Source organism: Vitis riparia, chromosome 4 (assembly GCF_004353265.1).
Source record: "Vitis riparia cultivar Riparia Gloire de Montpellier isolate 1030 chromosome 4, EGFV_Vit.rip_1.0, whole genome shotgun sequence".
Classification (NCBI taxonomy): domain Eukaryota; kingdom Viridiplantae; phylum Streptophyta; class Magnoliopsida; order Vitales; family Vitaceae; genus Vitis; species Vitis riparia.
The window spans coordinates 20,491,814-20,513,739 of record NC_048434.1 but is presented as its reverse complement, the minus strand read 5'-3'; the positions used below and the strand labels follow the sequence as shown (position 1 = coordinate 20,513,739).

At 41.2% G+C, this 21,926-nt stretch overlaps 2 protein-coding genes across 2 annotated transcripts in view; one reads left to right on the top strand and one right to left on the bottom strand.

Annotated features, from left to right (window-relative positions):
• Nucleotides 1-271: 271 nt before the first annotated feature.
• On the top strand, nucleotides 272-1,799 carry LOC117912941 (glutamic acid-rich protein). Its single transcript, XM_034827757.1, has 3 exons — nucleotides 272-455; nucleotides 562-995; nucleotides 1,130-1,799. The coding sequence occupies exons 1-3, from the start codon at nucleotides 377-379 to the stop codon at nucleotides 1,622-1,624; spliced, it is 1,008 nt and encodes a 335-aa protein (XP_034683648.1). The 5' UTR covers nucleotides 272-376; the 3' UTR covers nucleotides 1,625-1,799.
• Nucleotides 1,800-2,156: 357 nt separating this feature from the next.
• The window catches only part of LOC117912940 (transcription-associated protein 1), a 58,366-nt gene continuing 38,596 nt past the window's right edge, over nucleotides 2,157-21,926 (bottom strand). The window contains exons 22-35 of the mRNA XM_034827756.1: nucleotides 12,437-13,090; nucleotides 11,070-11,330; nucleotides 10,625-10,972; nucleotides 9,173-9,585; nucleotides 8,671-9,100; nucleotides 6,894-8,192; nucleotides 6,360-6,620; nucleotides 5,987-6,277; nucleotides 5,401-5,883; nucleotides 4,588-5,019; nucleotides 4,017-4,295; nucleotides 2,982-3,533; nucleotides 2,654-2,863; nucleotides 2,157-2,553 (exon numbers count right to left, since the gene is read on the bottom strand). Coding sequence (XP_034683647.1) covers nucleotides 2,434-2,553; nucleotides 2,654-2,863; nucleotides 2,982-3,533; nucleotides 4,017-4,295; nucleotides 4,588-5,019; nucleotides 5,401-5,883; nucleotides 5,987-6,277; nucleotides 6,360-6,620; nucleotides 6,894-8,192; nucleotides 8,671-9,100; nucleotides 9,173-9,585; nucleotides 10,625-10,972; nucleotides 11,070-11,330; nucleotides 12,437-13,090 — 6,033 coding nt within the window. The 3' untranslated portion in view covers nucleotides 2,157-2,433. The remainder of the gene's footprint in view (nucleotides 2,554-2,653; nucleotides 2,864-2,981; nucleotides 3,534-4,016; nucleotides 4,296-4,587; nucleotides 5,020-5,400; nucleotides 5,884-5,986; nucleotides 6,278-6,359; nucleotides 6,621-6,893; nucleotides 8,193-8,670; nucleotides 9,101-9,172; nucleotides 9,586-10,624; nucleotides 10,973-11,069; nucleotides 11,331-12,436; nucleotides 13,091-21,926) is intronic.

The following is a 21,926-nucleotide window of genomic DNA, read 5'->3' as shown; positions in this document are numbered from 1 at the left end:
TATGATATTAAAGGTTGTTTTCCAAAAAAAAAAAATGATATTTCCTTATGCGATTGGATTTTTAAAAATTTTCAACCATTATTCATTTTGAAGGGGATTACTAAGTTGCCAAGCAACCAACTCGATAACCCAAAACCCTAGGAAAGCACTATTTTAAAATAGAAACCACAACGGCTAGTTTTCGCTAGGGCACGCTTAACGGTCATATTACCGTTCCAACCCTAACATGAATTCTCTTTAAAACCCTTACTCTCTCTGCCCGAAAAACATCTCCATTGATTTTTTTCTGCTTTCGCTTTCTGCTCTCCTGCTCGTCGGCCCGCTTTCCCGGTCATCCAAATCGTTCTACAGAAACGTCTTTCTTGATTTATCTTCCATGGAGACTCCATCATCCACAAGAAGAGTTACGAGGTCGCAAGCCTTGGCCGCTTCAAACAGCAACATTCCCATCTCAAGTGAGTGTGTTCTGCAATTTGTTTTCTTTTCAAATATTTTTTTTCTCGTCTTCCAAGCAACTGAAGATCGCTTTGAACACATTTTCATTTGATATTTATTCTCCAGAGAAATTTGAAGAATCTGACAAGGGTGTGAAATCAAGAAAAAGAAGTGGGAAACAACAAGAACGGTATGCGCTCGTCGATGTGACGAATGATTCTCCCATTGTTGGAGTTGCAATGGGAAGCTTGGAAACCCCATTGTCATCCATGGCAAAGAATAAGAGCAATCAAAGCAAGATGACTCCCGGATCTGGGGAGGCATTGCTTAGGGGTCAGGTGAAGACCCTGTTGCAGAAGGTGGAAGAAGAGGCCGAGCATTCGAAACTCTCGTTGGAAGGCCGTCCCATTCTTCATGTTCAAGGTCTCATCAGTTCCCCTATGCTTCTTGCCCCGACTCCGGCTAACACACCCCAACTCTTGAATCTTTCGGTGGAGCAAATTATCAACAATAGTGGGGTGATGCCTTCTCCAATGGGCCAAGAACTAATGATCTCCGAGGTTTGATTTGATTGTCCTAATTTAATAATAGTTTTTTTTTTTAAAACCAATTTATAGAGGAACATTGCTTTTTTCATTAAAATCAAATAAATCTGTAAATTTGAAAAAGGGCAATTTATTGAATGACCTCCGAGGTGGTCACTGATATTTTTGACGGGAAGAAGAAAGAGAATATTGAATCGGAAGCAAGTCCGGTAACTCGCTCTCTACTATCCGATTTCTCTGAGAAATCGGAAATTTCTGAATCATCAGAGTGCAAAAAGAAGACATCCCAAGAGGACGATGATGCATCAGTTTGGTCTATTCAGGTTAATGCAAGTATCAAGGATGAAGACGAAGAAGAGGCATTCGAAGAAGAAGAAGATTATCGCGAAGAAATTGAATACGAGGAAGAAGAAGAAGAAGAAGAATATGAAGAGGATGGAGGAATTGTTGATGAACTGTGTGAAGGAATGAGCAAGATCAGCGTGAATGCCACCAAGTCTAGAGGGAAGCACACCCGATTTGTGTACAACAGTGATGACGAGCTTGTGGAAGAAGAAGAAGAGAAAGGTTCGCCAGGGGTTTTGCACTTGAAGGGTTTGCCAACACCAAAAGGAAAGCACCTGCGCTTTCCAACGGAAGAGTAGAAGAGAGATGAATTTCTTGATGTGTCTTTCTTGACACTTTTCCTACTATGTGTCCTTTTTAATTTTGGAATTTTTTGGGAGTGCATTTTCTTTTATTGTCATAAAAAGAAGAGAGTGCAGCAGCAAATGTTCTCTGAATAAATAAGATGCCCTCCTAATTGCGAAAATTCAGTCATATCTTCTTTCTTACCAAGAAATATAGGAAGTCACCTCAACTTTACAAATCTGACCTCTTTCTGCGAGAAAGACTACTTCATACTCAACAAAAAGTTGCTTTAGATGTTAGCCTTAAAATCAGAAAGAATACTTTGAAGGAAAAACGTTACTGATGAACCTCCTAATTCCTTCAAACTCAACAAAAAGTTGCTTTCATCCTTCGAATAAAAAATATGCCTTTTCAATAATGCTTTTTATTTTGCTTCACAGCTGGTGTTTTTATATATTTGCAAAAATTATGGGTCCCAATGGAAGTGGGTGAAGAAGGGTTACATCATCGAACACCTGAGAGAAAACAAAGAAGGGACACAGGATATAACAGTAAGCAAGTCGACGATCATCCAGGTTAAAAGTTGTGCCGGACTGGCAAGTGACAGTCATGATGATAAACTGGATGCAATGCCCTATCATGCACTTGTATAAAGAGAGAGAAGACTGTATGTGGAGGAGAATAATATGATGAGCCATTTCTTCAATTCACTCTCCTAAAAATACATGAATGAGCAGCAATTCCCACAATTCAGTTCATGTACATAAAATTTACAAAGGAAACTGCTAATCTCTGACGGCAGCAGATATATATGTGTGTGTGGTTAAAACCAGGGATGCCATGTGGGATCCATCATGCAAAGGTTCCTTGGGGTCAAGGCAGCTTCAACCATCTCTGTCACACCCCTCTGGACCGAATGCGGTGGGTCCACAGCATTCTCCTCCTACAAACCAGTACAAGCAATCAAACAAACAAACACATATATTCAGTAGAATCATTTCGGTAAATGAGGATTTGGAACACCTTCTGACACCACCACTCACCTCTTCAGAGAGATACTGAGGGGCTATTCCACTGATCCTGCCAATAACTTGCTCAACGTTGGAAGTGATCTTGTGCTTGAAGTCAATAGGGTTCAAACTACCCCCTCCTGGAACAGAACCCAAAGGCATCCCAAGTGGTCTTCTCCAAGACCAGGAGAGTAGCTCATCACGGAAAAACATGGCTAATTGATGCCATAAATGCTGGCTTTGCTGCAATTCAAAATTAAACATAAGTTATAACATTTATATATATTGATATACAATGGTTAACCTAAACGTTTGTCCATATATTGAGAAAATCAACATACATTCCTGTAGGACAACTTACTTTGGGAGAAATCACAGCTTGAGCAGCAGCACACATGGCTGACACAATAAGGCCTTCTACTCCAAAATGGGAGAAAAATGCCTGCAAGTTCCTTGTCAAACGGAAAGGGACAGGTTCACTAAACTCAATCATACCATTCGCATCATATGCTGGATGGAAATCTGTCTGGAATATTTTTCCAGTGTTCTTAGCAAACAGTATCTTGTTTGGAGACCTTCCCCCTATTTGTAGCATGAACGACATGAAACTTGAAAGGGCCAACTGGATGGCAAATTGCTTTTTGAAAGCCCACATATGGTTACCGCTCAGTAGAGTCTTGTACATGTACTGGGACAATATGCTGTCAGTCACAAGATTTTTTGTTATGTCGTTATAAGCTTGGAGACGGAGATCAATAACAGCTTCTGGTGAGATTTGACCAGATATTGCTTGGTTCAATTTCTCCTTGAAAAAGGTAATAGGGAGATCCGTCTCTCGATCATTTCTTGCACAATGGTTCTCATACACCTCAAGGAAGCTGCTGTACATTAAATCATCCTCTACCATGCGAACCTGTTCATGCAACCAACAGCAATTGATCATCAGACTAAATGTTTTATCTTAGATAAGCACCACCTACTGGCTTAGCTGTTCATTTATCATGTGCAAACAATGGGTCACACCTAATTAAATCTAAAAACAAAGATAAAAGTGTATCTTCAAGCAAGGGAAGGTGCACAATACATAGATGATCAATCCTAAGAATGAAACCATACTTCAGCATTGCTGGAACTTCGCTTCAATTTAACAAAAAGGTTTAGGGCCTTTTTGATAATGTTTTCAGTAACAGTTCTCAAAAACCAGTTTTTTAGAACAATTCCTAAACACAGTTCTCAATTTTCTTCAAGAACAAAATTATGTTGGTAGTCAAATCAAGATTTTTTACAAATAGAGAAACCATGCAAACCTACGTTCTATATTTCTCAAATAGCTCAAAGCAAATAAATACTTCTCCTATTAGAAGAGAATCAAACTAGTAAAAGGCATAATTTTCACCTGGGACCAAACAGGGATAATAATAGGAGTGTGAATGCAGATATGGCGGCGCCTCGATTCCTTGTGCTTATCAAACATTCGGTTCATCACACGGAAAAGCTGCAGTATGCGTTCATCACTTCTCGCATTAGGAGTCAAAGATGTCTGGACAATAAAATGGCGTCGAGAACCATCAGAGCCAATTAGAGTCAAACGACGGAAACTGCTTCCATGCCTTCGAACAATCGGAATATCAGCTTCAACCCTGTCTAACTTTACTGTATGATCTGGAGCAATTTCCTGAAAGTTAATTTGTTCACTGTTTTAGACATGCAGCTTAGTAGGCACCACCCAGAGGATATTTGCGATAATATGCCAACTTATGTTTATAATTCATGAGTGCAACCTTGTTTTAAAAATTTTAGAAGGTTCAAATATGAGGTTTTTTTTTTTTACAAGAACTTCCCTTCCTTTTTAAGAAGAAAGAGTGATATTTTCCAACTCAGTTCATTGCAATACTACAGAAACAGTTAGCTTATCATGGGTAAAATTGAGTTCTCATTTTGACTGGACTTATGCAACGCTAATTTACCTGATCCGTAAAATACTGTCCTGGAACCTCCACATCAACCACATGGAAGTCCCGCAACACCCTGCTTTCTTCTTCCAGCTTCAAGACTGCTGGAAACCGGTCCTCAACATTACTCTGGAGAACATTTTTCCAATGTTTCAACCTCTCTGTCAGCTCAGAAAGGGTGGCTGGGAAAGTAGTTGTGCTTTCAGGATCAAGATCACGCTCAAAGTCCTGTTTGTACTCTCTCACAAAATCAACATGCTTGTTCACGGCATCTGCCGAAAAGCAAGCCCTGCAAACACCAGAGAGCTCTTTCTTGAGAGATTGGGGAACCTCTGCTGTAGTGGCAGTTGGATACTTATAACAACGGTGGAGCAGAGCATTAACCACTGCTAGAAGTCTCTCCTCTGGCAGGGTAACAAACCTTGAACCAATTTCTGTGAGCAGGACCTGCATAAAAAAATTGTTTTGGGTACACCACCATCTTGTTGAGAATATAGTATAGCAAATAGAAAGCTATTTAGAAAGTTGGTTATCAAAAAAAGAGAAAGCCATTTAGAAAGCTATCAAACCAAAAAATTGATGGTTGATGAAGTCTAGAATCATAAAATTCTAAACAATGCACATAGAGAAGCTATTTTCTCAACAATCCAAAAATCAATTGGACTACCATGTAAAAATCCAGGCAATAACATCAATCAAGAAACCGAATCCCCCTTTATCTCAATATCCACATTCCAAAAAAGGATTATGACCCCAGCAACAGTTTGCCTTGTAAAACATGAGCTATAGATGGGTAGAAAAATTATTGGAGAAGCAAGCGTCTGTTACCTCAAGTTCACTAGCCAAATTGGCGTGCTTGCTTCTAAGAGCCTCCATGATATCCTTGGCAGCATCAAAAGCACTGGCAGCAGAAGATACCAAACCAAAAGCACCATTACGCCTTAATGCATTTTGACCACCTTCATTAATGGTTGAAGAATTCTGTTGCATAGGTTGGTCATTCCCAGCATGTGCACTGCCATCCACAGATGATGTTCTTTCAGGTTCCTGTGCATGGGTGTTTCCACCATCATGAGATCCAATTCCACCAGCAGATTGATTCCCTTGATTAACTTGACCATCTGAGGTTAAGGCACCCCCACCATGACTCTGCACTCTTGCACTTCCATCAGCCAAACCAAGAGAACCAGCAGTAGTGCCAGAGACATTTTGCTGCATTCTTTGCTGAGCCATTGCAATTCTACCTAGTTCAGATTTATTTGCAACATCACGCCGTTCAAGCAAATATGTACGCAGCCAGTAGTACAAAGCCTGAGGTTTTGGAACAAGCAAAAATAAAGAATATTAATGAAAAAAAAAATAACATACTATATATATTTGTCATGACTTGCACAAATGCAAATTTAATACTTACCTGTGGATATACAGTGGCAATTTTTAGTAGAACAAGTTTGCAATGAGGAGCTTCTGTCCTCTGCAAGGAAAGTAATAGCTGCGGAATCCACGAAAGCCAAACCCAGTGGGGTACTTGCTCCAGGTACTTGTCGAAAGCTCTTCCCACAGGTTCATTGGGAGTATCAAAGCTGAGAAGATATAAGACACGGGCTAGATGGCTTCTGGAGTTAGGGATGCCAAATTTGATACCTTGAAGAAAGCAACTGACAGCATATTCTAACCACATCTCTTCGTGGGTTTCTTTGTAAGCCTGTAAAAGTTAAATAGCAGATTATTACAAGTTCAAGTCGTAAGTAACACCAATAACATGTTAAGCAGATGCAAAGAAATACCATATCACAATAATTTCCCCAGCTTATCCATCCTTTAGGCAAATTCTTGAAAAGGGTAATGGCATTAGAATATTGAAGATTGGCATTTTCACATTCATTTAGCTTTAACAGGAAATCGCCTTTGAGACGAGAAATTTCTGCTTTGTGTTTCACAGGAAAATATTCCAGGTTCGTACTGTTGATCAAATTAAGCCCATTGGTAAGCTCTCCTTTCATCTCTAGGTAAGCCTTGGCTTGTTCTCTTATCTTAACAAAGGCCTCCTGCAAACATGCAACATAGAAACCAATGAGACAACTACGGTCGCCTCCCCCTAGCGACCACCACCAAAGACAAAAGTAAATAAAGAAGTAATGTCCAAAAGAGAAACGAATATGTTATACTTTATAGTGAAAAATATGGATATAAGCTCAGGAAGGTTGAGAAAAATTTTCCATTTAAAACAATGAAGTTCTTTAGCAGAGGAATGGGAGATGATTTGTTCCAACCTCCCCGAGCTGAATTTATTATAGTTTTTTTGTTTAAATTTCAGATACCTGCACTTCCATGGTTGAGTGTCCATACATCTTTTCAAGTATTGTCACACAAACATCATAAAGGCCCTGCTTACGAGCAATGTGAGCAAGTTTGTTCACATTCCATGCTTTGTCACGATAACCAAGATGATGAAGTTGTTGGTTTGTGTTAGCAAAATCCTTGAATGCATCTATTACAGCATTATACATCTCATTCCTCCATTGAAGCAAATCATACCAAACAGACATATTATCCCATTCATTAGGAGTTCTCAATCTCCAAGTCTCAAGGATATCCTTTAAATCTGCATAGAGACTACCATGTACACTGACGGCAGAACTTCCAGAATGTTTGTTTCCATTGGCAATGTCTACTAGAATTCTAGCAGATTCTTGGACTTCAACTAGCTGTTGGAATTGCTGCAAAAGAGGTATTCTAGCATGAACAGACATTTCGGGCAATTGCCACCACTGCTCTAAAGCAAGATCAACACCCTTTCCCATTATGTTTTCAGCATCTCCCACACCATTCACATTTTTATCATGAAGAGCAAAAAAGGCTTGGATCAGACGAAGCTTCGGAGTTTCTTCTACCTGGGCCTTTGGAATTACATGATCCTTCATGTATGCCCAGTCAGGCATCTTCCACAGACTATCAAGCAGAATTTCATAATTCTCTATACTCTTGCCAAAGTCTACCAATGCATCCCACTGACTAAGCTGAGTAGCACAATAAATCCATTGCTCTTCCCAAAGACACATCTCAGCCTTAGGCACTGTATTGTTGTAAGTGCCTTGAGTTGCCTTAACCATGGCTTGGTAGAAGAGGCTCTGAGCACGCTGCCAGTAACCATGCTGAACAAGTGAAAGGCCAGCCCTGGTTTCTGCAGTAATCGACCTTTTCTTCCACAACCCACACCTCATATCTTCTTCATTAAGCAATCGATAAAGCTCAGCCAGGGACTCAGAGCACTTTGTATCATTCATGAACAACATTACATGAGTCTCAAGCAGAGCCAATGAGATGTGCCATGCATTATAAGTCTTTCCAATATATTTAATCAGCTCACTAGGCATACGGGGTTGGGGATGGCTCAACTGAAGTCCTTCTAGAAGTGCTTGCACAACATTTGGTCTGTGGGCCTGCTGCTTCTTGTGATAATCTTTGGATAGGAGAGTAATCATTGGTTTAGCTAGTGTTACCTGTTCTTCCTTTAGTAAAGTCACCCAGACAATGGGAAACACCAATACCCACAAATGGTATGCAACATTTGCATCTGTATGAGCCAGCTCTCTCAATGGAATAACCAGATCAGCCACCTATAAGATAAAAGTTAAACATTAACCATAAATGCATTAACCGACATCCAGACCAAGATCTTAAATTCTAACTTGGTAGCAATGCAAGATGGTCTGCCATCATCAACTGCCATGCGGCACCCATAAAAGCAATAGCCAAAGGTTTAGTCAATTAGTAACCATAATCATTTTATTGCTGGCATTCATTTTGGTGGATCAAAAAACAGCGAAAAAAATGTAAAATATAGCACCTATTGATATATAGTAACACTTTGGTCGATGGTAATGTCATAATGCATTAACTCTTTGGTGAGGACACCACAAGGGTTGGTATAACAATGGTAAAAATCTTGTATATATAGCTGACAACCATCTTTTTTTTCTACTGTTTTACTAACAGAAAGAGAGAAGATCCAGAACTTCCAGGATGGCATCCTATATATTGTTGGGCTTCAAAATAAGATGATAAAAGGAAACATCAAAAGGGAATGTAAGTAACCTGAAGTTTGCTCATTTCGTTCAGAAATTTTGACTGCTTGAGGACAAGGCCATCAAATGTTAAAGGAGCTTCCTCAGGACCTTCAGGAACATCAGTAACTTGGTGCTGCATCCCAGAATGATCTGGAAGAGAACCTGAGACCACAAGGGGTGGCACCCTAGCTGAGTTTGGAGCAAGTGTAATTGGTTTATCCTCGACTAGAATTGCTAGAAGAAGATCTAGCCCTTGTTTGAGCCAGAAGACATCACTCAAAGCTTCCCAATCTTGATATTGGATAATGTACTGCAGCCTTGTGAATAATGTCTTCCCAAGAGATTCATGATAAAGTGAAAAAAATTTCATCCTAACTTCAGGATCCCTTGCCCTTAAACCAAGCATAAATTGCCTTTCCACCTTCTGAAACACTTCTTGCCGTAGGGACAGAGGATATCTGGAGGTCAAGAAAATTATTAAATTGATGTCCTAATCAAATCATTTTATAAATTCAAAATAAATCACTCACTTATTCAAATCAGCACAAATTCCATAAAGAAGCTGAAGATATTTCTGGTCCCACTCTTCTAGAGCGCTTGAAGAGAAGTTCTGCTTTTCAACTTGTGAAAGCTTCTGAAGAAAGGAGACTATTTCCTTTGAAGTGAGAAACCCACTTGAGGCACTTGAAGTTCCAGGCTTGTTGAAGACATCTTCAATCCAGCCCTTTACTACATCAAGTATGCATAGAAGCACACTGGCATCAGTACCTTTCTCAGACAACAATGCATTCAGGATCTGAGTTATAGTTCGTTTGCACTCCGGAACAAGCATGACCCTTTCACTAATTAGTTTCAAGACAGACTTTAGATTAGAGATAACTGCTCCGATATCAGCACCTTGACGAGAAGAAGTGACTGCAGAATCTGGATCTGTTCGTTGACCCTGCCACAAAGGATAACTTCCTTGACATAGATACAATGGAAGGGAAAGGCAAAACCATACATAATGTAGCACACCAAAAAAGAAGAGGAAAAATACAATAACATTATAGAAGTTCCCTTAAATATCAGATAGATGCTTTTTAGAAAAAAGATATAAAATAATAAAATAAAATAAAAATATGAAGATCTTTTGCAAATCCCCTCAAGAGCAAAGTTAAAAGCTAAGTTTGGATGTGACAAATTGGATCCATGTCCAACTTAGCGAGCATAATCATTTAAGCCAGATAAGCTAAAATACATAAGACCTGGATGTGGGCATTTCAGATTCAGCCTGTATTGCATGTTCAGCAACTGGTCTTGTATCCAAAAGAAACATCATTCTATTACATTTTATAAACCCTTTTTCAGATAATAATTATGTACCAACCCAGATTTAATGAATGAATTGAAGTTTGGTTAAAATAGGAGTTTGCTTGTAGTTTCACTTGAATAAACGATGCAATAGCTTATAGCCTCCTTTTTTTAAATTTCTTGACCGTTAAAATAAAGGGATACTTTTAATTACTGTTCATTCACAAAAATGGCTTCTGTCAAAGATCACACATATAAATTCTACTCCAAAATTTGCAAGGCAAAGCTAACAGGAAGATTTTCAGGGTCAAATGCTTGGGTATAAACCATGAAACATACTCTGGTTTAGTGTTTAAGAGAGGCTCCCTATGGAAGGAAAGAAATTAAAGAATTTTCATGATTTTTTAAGTCCTGAATTGTAAAGTTTTAACTCAGTGGGATTTAGGGTGATTGTCATAGATTGGCTAAATAATTTACAGGTTTGATGGTCAAATTTTCTTGTTTTCATTAAATATATCATGTGTGCACATGCATTAGCCTTCTTTTCTTTTCTCCATTAAGTTTCTTTTAGTTATTAAGGAATATAAACACGCATAAAAACAATTAATGAATAGAATTTATAACCCCAAGATAATACAAGAACAGATAGCAACATGAAAAATAAATAATATGAGAAAATAGTGGCATACTTGTCTCACATGAGAACTAGCTGATGTTCCCATATCTCGTGCCAGCCGTTGAAGGATGCGAACCAAGATGTAGGGATCAATAAGGTTCTTTTGCACTTCAGTCAATGTTTTAATGACGAACAGCACAAAGCTAATTGAGTTAGCAGAGTTGTCTTCACCCGATGTCTGAGGAGCTGTAACAGAAGCAATCTGCTTCTGTATCAAATCCTCAACCTTTTGAAACAACATCTTCACATCTTGAGGTGTATTGGCTGCTTCTATAGGAAAAGCAACAAACACCATCTTCAACAGGGAGCACAATGACTTTCCAGCATCCAACATTTTGTACTTGAAACAGGGTTCAAGAATCTGCAAAGCATATAACTTAAAATAATTAATACCGAAATTTGGGTTGTTACACCATTATTTGTCAGGGAAAAGAAAATTGAGTGGCATAGGGACATACTTGAGAAATTTGATTGATGTTATTTCGGATGAATAAATGAGGCTGCTTCTCCAAAACCTTATTCATGACATCCAAGCCTTGTGCTAGAGCTGTTGATGGGTCCTTCGACTGAGATGGTTGAATGCTACTCAGCAGCTTCTCAAGATAATTGAATTTAACATTGGCATTTGGCCACACCTCCAAAGCTTGAGATAGTAGATCCAAAGCTTGTTTATACATAAGACTTGCTTCCTTGTCCTTGGGCTCTATGACCAAGGCTACCTATTACAGAAATCCAAATAAACACATGTGCCTTCATGATAATATGCTCTCAAATACAACAATCCTCAGAAAAAACCAAACATGACAATCCTTTATGCAATTGATCCACAAGATGATTTCAAAAATCATATTAAGCTCATATTAAAGATGCCAATATCAAACCATAACTAAATTTCATAAATCGCAAGTTATATCATATATCCAAGATCAAACACAAACCTTGGCACACCCAAGCAAAAAAAGGCAGAACTTGATACAAACTACAGACCTATGCATAACAGGTACACTCAATTCTTCCCTTCGAGCTTTGCTCTCTCGCACTTCACATCCATGTCCAATACTTGAACATGTCTATGTCCTTAGGACAGCAATATAACTTGTGTCTTCAACCAGAAATTAGTCAAATTTAACCAGTGCAAGCATCAAGATATGCTTTTGTGACTTGGTGCATGCATATGCATGTATTTTTCATGTGCTTTGTTTCTCTTCTCATTTTCATTTCAACTTCCTCTGTCAGTCTAGTGATCATGTGTGAAGTGTAACATTGGGGAGTACATGCACATTAGAGGAGAAGAAATATTTTAGCCCATGTACAGAAGCAAAACTACCATATAGAAACAAATCAGCTAAATATGTACTGATACGATGAACCGAAACTGAAGAAAAAACACACCACCAAAAGTAATTGTCTGGAAAAAGTCTATAGATGATGCTCAAGTACTGCACTTATCCAAGGCAAGTGTTGCAATCATATCTGTCATACAAGTAAATTAGTTACGTATGTATTAATATGATGATCCAAAAAGTACACCTATAGATGGTGCTCAACACCTCTCCCCCCACGTTCATAAAAACAAATCAGTTACATATGTATTGATATGGCTTCTCAAAAACTAGCACTGCACTTATCCGCACACTCTCTCTTACTTTATTATTTATCTATTTTGGCAGGCAAGGATGCAAGTGGGATATTACTGGGTTAGAGCTTCCAAATTGAACCTGTGAGGCTTTGGAAGCAGCAATCACAGACCTTATCAACAATCTAATTTGGTATTTTTTATAAATCCAACTCAGAGATGAAAGAACAAATAGAAAGAAAAACTCACCCTTATGAGAAAATTTATAATCATCTCTTCCATTGCAGCATTTGGCTTGAATTCCTCATCAGGCTGACCAGTGGATCCCGGGGTTTCTATGTTAGGAATAGATGAGGCACCACCAGGAGACATGACACAAAGGGATTGAAGGCCAGGTTCAACCTTAACTCGTTTACTTGGGTCTTCAGGAAATGTGGATGCATCCACTGGACGTTTAGGTTCAACTCCAGCAGACCCAGGATTAAATCCATCAGTACTCTGACAAGCTACATCATTATCAGTTACTCCTTTAATTTCATTTTGCCTCTGCCTTTCCCACCCAACAACCAGTCCAGCAAGTTCAATAGCAAGACGCCTGTTTTCTGCTGTAGTGTTATATGGCAATCCAAGGCGGCTAAGAGAGTTTACCATCTGAGGTACAAATTGTGCTCTGCAGCCATAAAAGAGATCCGAGTGGCGGACAATGAGCTGGAAAATGTGAATCAAGTTAGGAATAGAGTGACCCTCCTCGACCAGAATTTTTTTGGTGTAGCGTATCCAAATTGGCATACGGGAATCTCCAAGAGGCAATCGCTTTGGTAGTGCTGGCATTAGGATATCAAGGGCCTGCTTGACCAGCATTTTATTTTCTGGCTGACAAGTTCTAAGAAGTGCAACAAAAACCTGCATTACATCACCATATTATTTTTTTATGTAAAACTGAAGTGCTAAAAGAACCCACAATTAGTTACCAAATTGGACAAAAGAAGAAATATCAAGAGAAGAGAAGATCTTCTAAGAAGCAAATCAAAGAAACTAATAAAACAATAGATAAAACAAACATATTACAAGATAACCCCAGGAAATGATAAGGAACCAAGAAGAAACGATAAACCTACTACATCAAATTACCTAAAGAACCTCAGTCAAGATTCATCTATAAACAACCCCTTGTGAGACAATGTGGTTCCAAATATGTCATGAGTTTACAATAGCTCTCAGGTTGCAAATATTGTCAACAAGAACACCATAAAACTCATTGGCCACAAAAAAAAAAAAAAAAAGACCAAAACAAAAACAAAAACAATCCCACCATGATAATGCAAATATCAAAGTTTTAAAAGGCAGTGGAGGCACAAGCCCTAAGGCTCACCTCAAGGCAAAGAGCTGGAAAGCAGCCTCACAGCTATAGCCCAAAGACAAGGGAAGTGAGACTTAAGCCTCACCTTGTTGAGATGTAGAGCCATACTCAAGGTTATTGAGACATAAGCCTCAAATATGCAATGTGTTTCACTAAGTTTTGGGTTTTTGCTATTGCCAGTCTTGCATCTGAGATTTTGGATTTTGAGGTTTGGGTCCTGAGTCTTAGGTACTACAAAGCTTTGCCGTGAAGAGTTCATTCAATTAAGTATTCATAATTTAGTGATTAGAACCATGAATACTTGATACTTGTTGAATATAATGTATATTTAGTGTACAGTCTTTCCCTTTTTAATATAGGTTACATGTATGGTAGTTAGTTCTCCTAGGCTTGTATATATATATATATACTTCTCAATTGTAAGTTGTCATCATATGAATGAGAATTAAGGTTTTCTTCTCTCTCTCTTAACATGGTATCAAAGCCAAGGGAGAAAACCTAATTCTTTCCAGTTTCCCTGTGTCATCAATTCCGGGAAACCTTCCGGTGACCGTGTTTCATTCCGGTCACCTTCCCCATCTCCCAAAACTTTCTGGTTAGTCGAATAGTCATCAGAAAACACTCACCGCCTGCAACTTTTCCGGTAAACTTTTCCGGCGACATCCTTTTCCGACACCGACCACACCAAGAGGAGCGCCTAGAGGAGATCTCCAACTTTTCCCAAAGCACCAAAGCCAGAAAACAGTCCACGCGCCGGCCACGCGCACTTTTACGGCCGGCGACTGAATCTCACGAGCCAGCGCGTGAGGGCGCGTGAGGCCTTTTCCGGCGACGCACCTCCTCCTCCAGTTTCGCCTGACGCCGACCAGCCTCCCTATATCCCTGGTTTTCCCATCCGAGCCCTGCACGTACCTCTTTTGAGGATTTTTGTCTCCGTCGGCCCTCCAAACAGTCTTTCCGGCGAAGCTCCGGCTACTTTTTCTCCACCCCAATCCCTGCACGTGCCTTGGGAAGTGTTCTTCTACCTCTCTGGTGGTACCACGCCGCGATCTGAGGCCATCTCCCTTTTTCGGTGGTGCCACGCCGCAATCTGAAGCCGTATTAGGGCTCTCTTCGATCCAAACATACTTCATTCTCCAGATAAGTGGATATGGCTACTAAAACTTCCATTTTTTCCTCTATCATATCTGGATCTCCTATGATTACTTCGGAGAAATTGGTTGGCAGTGAAAATTATCTTTCCTAGTCTGCCTCTGTTGAACTTTGATTTATAGGTCAAGGATATGAGGATCACTTGGTTACTCAAGAGGCAGATATCCCTGAGGTTGATTGCGTACAGTGGAGGAAGATAGATGCACAGTTATGTAGTGTATTATGGCAATCGATTGATCCCAAGATTCTTGTTCATCTTTGGGCCTACAAAACTTGTTTTAAATTTTGGACTCAGGCTAAAGGATTATACACGAATGATATCCGGCGTCTTTATAAGGTGGCTTCTGCTATCGTCCATATCAGCCAACAGGACTTGGATCTATCTACTTATATTGGTCAGATTGCCTCTCTTAAGGAGGAGTTCTTGACTGTGATGCCTCTTACTCCTGATGTTGGGGCTAAACAAATATAGTTTGACAAGTTCTTCATGGTCCTTACTCTTATTGGCCCTTGTCCAGATCTTGAGCCTATCCGTGATCAGATTCTTGGTAGTTCATCAGTTCCGTCCTTGGATGATGTGTTTGCTCGCCTCCTCCGTATCTCGTCCACTCAGACTTTGTCATCTGATAGCACTTCAGATTCTTCTGTGTTAGTTTCTCAAACTACCTCTCGAGGAGGACGCAGTGGTACCCGAGGTAGAGGCCAACGTCCTCATTGCACCTATTGCAATAAACTTGGCCACACTTGCGATCATTGCTATCAGTTACATGGACGGCCTCCTCGCACTGCCCATATGGCCCAGTCCTCTGATTCTCCGTTGCCTCAGCCTTCGAGCTCCTCCGCATCTCAGACATCTCAGGCTTCTATTGCATCTGTTGCCCAGCCTGGTAATGCCTCTGCCTGCCTTACCCACACATCTTCTCTTGGACCCTGGATTCTAGATTCTGGAGCTTCTGATCACCTATCTGGTAATAAGGATCTTTTCTCCTCTATTACTACTACCTCTGCTTTACCTACTGTTACCTTAGCTAATGGTTCTCAAACTGTGGCTAAAGGTATTGGTTTGGCCCTTCCTCTGCCTTCTCTACCTCTCACTTCTGTCCTTTATACTCCTGAATGTCCTTTTAATCTTATTTCCATTAGCAAAATCACTCGTACTCTTAATTGCTCTATTACCTTTTCTGATAAATTTGTGACCTTGCAAGACCGGAGTACGGGGAAGACGATTGGCATAGGACGTGAGTCTCAAGGCCTCTATCACCTCACCTCAGATTCATCTCCTGTAGTTTGCATTTCCACTGATGCTCCTCTCCTCATTCACAATCGTCTGGGTCATCCTAGTCTCTTCAAGTTCCAGAAGATGGTCCCTCGTTTTTCCACTTTGTCGTCGCTTCCGTGTGAGTCATGTCAGCTTGGGAAACATACTCGTGTCTCGTTCCCAAAGCGTTTGAATAATCGGGCAAAGTCTCCTTTTGAGTTTGTCCACACTGATGTTTGGGGTCCTTGTCGGACTGCGTCTACTTTAGGATTTCAGTATTTTGTCACTTTCATTGATGACTATTCTCGATGTACTTGGTTATTTTTAATGAAAAATCGAGCTGAGTTACTCTATTTTCCAGAAATTTTATACTGAAATCCAAACCCAGTTCAATATTTCTATTCGTGTGTTACGCAGTGACAATGCCAGGGAATATTTTTCAGCCTCATTTACTTCGTTTATGTCTCATCATGGGATTCTTCATCAGTCTTCTTGTGCTCATACTCCTCAACAAAATGGGGTAGCTGAACGCAAGAATCGATATCTTGTTGAGACAACTCGTACTATCCTCCTCCATAGTAATGTTCCTTTTCATTTTTGGGGGGACGTTGTTCTTACCGTTTGTTATTTGATTAATCGTATGCCCTCCTCTGTCTTACACGATCAGATTCCTCACTCCTTTCTCTTCCCTGACCAACCACTTTATTTCCTTCCTCCTCGTGTCTTTGGTTGTACTTGCTTTGTTCATATTCTCACTCCTGGACAGGACAAGCTTTCTGCCAAAGCCATGAAGTGCCTCTTCTTGGGATATTCCAAACTTCAGAAGGGTTATCGTTGTTATTCCCTTGAGACTCATCGATACTTTATCTCCGCTGATGTCACCTTCTTTGAGGACTCACCATTTTTTTCCACCACTTCTGAGTCTCTTCCTCTTTCTGAAGTCTTGCCCCTTCCCATTGTCCCCCCAGCTGATGTCGTGCCTCCTCGACCACTTCAGGTTTATCATCGTCACCCTCGTGTCACTACTCCTCTCCCTTTTGCTGAGGCACCTACTGACTCACTTCCTACCCCTTCGGCTTCTCCTACCCCGGCTCTGCCTTCTCTTGATGATTTACCCATTGCTATTCGGAAAGGTACTCGCTCTACTCGTAATCCTCATCCTATTTACAATTTTTTGAATTATCATCGATTATCTTCACCCTATTCTGCTTTTGTTTCTGCTATATCCTCTATTTCTTTTCCAAAGAGCACCCATGAAGCTCTTTCCCATCCAGGCTGGCGACAGGCAATGGTGGATGAAATGGCTGCTCTGCACTCTAATGGCACTTGGGATCTTGTTGTTTTACCCTCTGGTAAATCTACAGTTGGCTGTCGTTGGGTCTACGTAGTTAAGGTTGGTCCTGATGGTCAGCTTGATCGCCTTAAGGCCCGCTTAGTTGCTAAAGGCTATACTCAGGTTTATGGTTCTGATTATGGTGACACATTCTCCCCTGTTGCCAAGATTGCTTCTGTCCGTCTGCTTCTCTCCATGGCTGCTATGTGTTCTTGGCCTCTTTATCAGTTGGATATTAAAAATGTCTTCCTTCATGGTGATCTTGCCGAGGAAGTTTATATGGAGCAACCTCCTGGTTTTGTTGCTCAGGGGGAGTCTGGTTTAGTGTGCAGGTTACGCCGTTCTCTATATGGCTTGAAACAATCTCCTCGAGCATGGTTTGGCCGTTTTAGCTCTATTGTTCAAGAGTTTGGCATGCTTCGCAGTACAGCAGACCATTCAGTTTTCTATCATCATAACTCCTTGGGGCAGTGTATTTATGTGGTTGTTTATGTGGACGACATCGTCATTACAGGTAGTGATCAGGATGGTATTCAGAAACTAAAACATCTTTTTACCCACTTTCAGACCAAAGACTTGGGGAAACTCAAGTATTTCTTAGGAATTGAGATAGCTCAATCCAGTTCTGGTGTGGTCCTTTCTCAAAGGAAGTATGCTTTAGACATCCTGGAAGAAACCGGTATGTTAGACTGTAAATCGGTAGACACACCTATGGATTCGAATGTCAAACTTGTACCAGGACAAGGGGAGCCTTTAAGAGACCCTGGGAGATATCGACGACTCGTAGGTAAATTGAACTACCTCACCATTACTCGTCCAGACATTTCTTTTCCTGTGAGTGTTGTTAGTCAATTCCTACAGTCACCATGTGATAGCCATTGGGATGCCATAATCCGCATTCTTCGATATATCAAAAGCACACCAGGCCAAGGTGTGTTGTACGAGAATAGAGGTCATACTCAGGTTGTTGGTTACACAGATGCAGATTGGGCTGGCTCACCCACAGATAGACGTTCCACTTCAGGGTACTGTGTTTTTATTGGAGGTAATCTAATATCTTGAAAGAGTAAGAAACAAGATGTAATCTAATATCTTTGGCAACATGTGAACTCATATGATTGAGACATCTTCTTCAAGAGTTGAGATTTGGAAATGATGAACAAATGAAACTCATCTGTGATAACCAGGCCGCATTACATATTGCATCCAATCTAGTCTTTCATGAAAGGACTAAGCATATTGAAGTTGACTGTCACTTCATTAGAGAGAAGATCGCATCAGGATGTGTTGCTACAAGTTTTGTTAATTCAAATGATCAACTAGCAGACATCTTCACTAAATCTCTCAGAGGTCCTAGGATTAAATACATTTGTAACAAGCTTGGTGCATATGACATATATGCTCCAGCTTGAGGGGGAGTGTTGAATATAATGTATATTTAGTGTACAGTCTTTCTTTTTTTAATATAGGTTACATGTATGGTAGTTAGTTCTCCTAGGCTTGTATATATATATATATACTTCTCAATTGTAAGTTGTCATCATATGAATGAGAATTAAGGTTTTCTTCTCTCTCTCTTAACAATACTAATAATTTAATATCAAAAATAGTACTAATAGAAGGTAGTAAAGTTCAGTGTTTATCTTCTTGTTCTTCCGTCTGATCATTGCTGTTGTCATTATTATCATTATCATCAGCAATATTATTATTATCATCATCAACATTATTATTGTTGGTGCTGGGAATCTAGTGTAACCTTTCAGATCCCCAAGGTTGTAAACAAATCTGTTGGTGTAAAAATTATTGAAGTTTGTAATGGTAATGTTCAGGATTTTCTCAACAGGGTCAACTCAAGATCTTTGAATGGGGAGAAGTCGTTTTGTGGTGGAGTCCAAGCTGTTTGAGATTGAGGTTGAGGAGTCGGGTGGAAAGTTGAAAGGATGCATATGGGAAAGAAGCAGGGGCTTTGATTCTTAGATTAGATTTTGGGAGGCTAGTCTTCGTTGTCTGTTGGAAGGCATTGAAATATGTTGTAGAGAGGTGGATGATCAAAGATGGGCTATTGAATGGTTGGAGGGAAACAGAAAGTTTAGAATGGAGCGACGGATGAACAAGGCAGGGAGGTTCATCCTATGCTCGGTCCGAGATATGGAGGCAAAAAGATACAGCATCATCTTCCCTGAAGGGAAGGGTCAGGCCAGTGGATGGAACTTGTTGGCTGTGAGGTTGAGAGGTCTGGGAGTGACACCGACAGAAGGATTAAAGTTCACCAATATGCCAGAGGCTCCGTTGAAGCCAAAGGGAGTCCTGAAGGTTCAGTGGAAGGAAAAGGGGGTGGAAATGAAATCTTTTGCAGATGCTGTTAAATCGACCCCGAGAAGGGCGGGTGAGTCAATGTGGTTAGAGGCAGGGGAAAAAGAGGTGCGTGGTAGACTTGAGCATCTGAAACATTGTCTAATAGGGAGGTGGGGTTCTATCTCAGCTCCATTACCTGAGTTGGATTACGTTAGGTTTTGGACTCGCCAAAACTGGGAGGTTAAGGGGAAGTTGTCGATTGTCGGGTTGGGTAGGGGTATTATGTTGTTTGATTTCGAGCAGGCTCAAGAGGCTGAGAGAGTTTTGGCCAGAGGCAAAAGAAGCATTAAGGAAAATTGGCTTATCTTGGACAAATGGAATCCTGAGGTGGGGTGTTCCCTCAAGGACTCCATTGCCGCAAAGACATGGGTTAGGGTGGTCGGGCTCCCACTCCATCTCTAGAGTTTTGAGGTGTTTAAAAGTATTGGAGATGGGTGCAGAGGATTTATAGCAGTGGATGAAGGTACCAAATCCATGTCTGAGTTGCAATGGGCGAGGATTTTGGTGAAGCGTGTGGATTGGGAGGTCCCTAGCTCTGTTCATATAGTTTTGGGGACGGGGTGTTTTTCCCTTCATCTATGGCGGGAATCTGCACCTTGGTTCTCGCAGGTGGTACCGGTGGGAAGCTTCTCCGAGAAGGGTGGGTTAAGGACAGGTGAAGAAGACGCTGGGTCTCATCGGGTGGCTTGCTGTGGGAGTCAAAGGAAGGGGGTGGAGCAGTTGGGGGTGCAGGTGGAGGTACAAGACGTGGCGTGTAATGGAGGAAATCTCCTCTTTCACTCTGATGAGGCCTTTGTAGAAGGGACTGTTGAGAGGAGATGGGCTGGTGGTTTAGCCGTCCTAGTGGAAGGGGGTAGGGAGTCCTCTCCCATCAGTTTGGTAAACTGTGGAAGTGGGCTGGCAGGCCCAAGCAGGAGCTGCAGCCCTTCAGCTTTAAGTTGTGGGGAGGCCCAAGACTGTTGTCTTGTAAGTCGAGTGGACTTGGGCCGGGATCCAAGGCCCATTCCCCTTTCCTTAAGAGATGGAGTGTCGGGTGTGGCCTGTGGGCCTGGTCAGGCTGATGCTTTGGCAGATGGGGCCTTTTATGGAAACGAGTCCCCAATCTCGCTTCCTAAGGCTCGGTTTCTGCAGTCGCATCCCACATCCAAAGGCGCAAGTCAAGATGCAAGAGGAGAAGTCGATCCCCTCGTCGGGCTGCTGCGAGACTCGTTGACGCGAGATTCCTTTCAGTTGATGGATCGGGGGCTCTTGACTGACGAAGCTCTATGCAAAGAGGCTTCCAGGTATGTTGATCTCTGTCATATTCCTATGGGGGGTCGGGATCTCTCTTCTCCTTCTCCTTCTTCTTTCGAACGGATGTCGTTGAATGAGGGGTCCATCGGTGTTTCGGTTTCTGAGGCCAACGAAGAGGAACAGATTCCGTTGAGTATCATTCTGGCTGACGGAAGCAATGGGGTGCTAGCCTCTGGGGGAGAGAAGCCTGTGGCTGGAGAAGGTCTGGGGGGGGAGTTTGAGGGGATGCTTCAGGTTCTGGATGGGTGCCGGTGGGACGACAATTACCTGGCGAGGTTTAGTAAATTCTTGGGCTTCTCCACGGACGGTTTTGAAGGCGAAATTCTAAATCTGCTCTTAAGGACTAAGAGAAGAAGAGAGCAAAATTTGAAGAAGGGCACGTCAGGGACCACTAAGTTTGATAGGGAATTGAAAAAACTTGAGTGGTCTATCAATTACTCTGGGGCAAGAAAGGAGAATCTTGTGGCTAAAGTTGGTGGGGATAGAATCTCAACAGTTAGATGAAGCTAAAGATTCTATCTTGGAATGTCAGAGGGGCTAATGACAAAAATAAAAGGAAGGTTATCAAGGCCCTAATCAGATCGCAAAAGGTGGATTTGGAGTGCTTGCAGGAGACCAAAATCCAAGAAATGTCCCAAAGGGTCATTCACAGTCTTGGCGTGGGAAGATTCTTAGGATGGGGAGCTATGAATGCAAAAGGGGCAGCTGGAGGGGTGGTGGTGTTCTGGGATAAGAGAGTGTTGGAGTTAGTAGGCCTGGAAGTGGGAAGTTTCTCAATCTCGTGTCGATTCAAGAACTGTGAGAATGGGTTTATGTGGTTCTTCACAAGGGTTTATGGACCTACTATGAAAAGGTATAGAGAACCTTTTTGGGAAGAGTTAGGTGCAATTCAAGGTTTGTGGTCTGGTCCCTGGTGCATCGATGGGGACTTCAATGTTATTAGATTTCCCTGTGAGCGGAGTAGAGCAGGAAGACTGTCTGGTTCTAT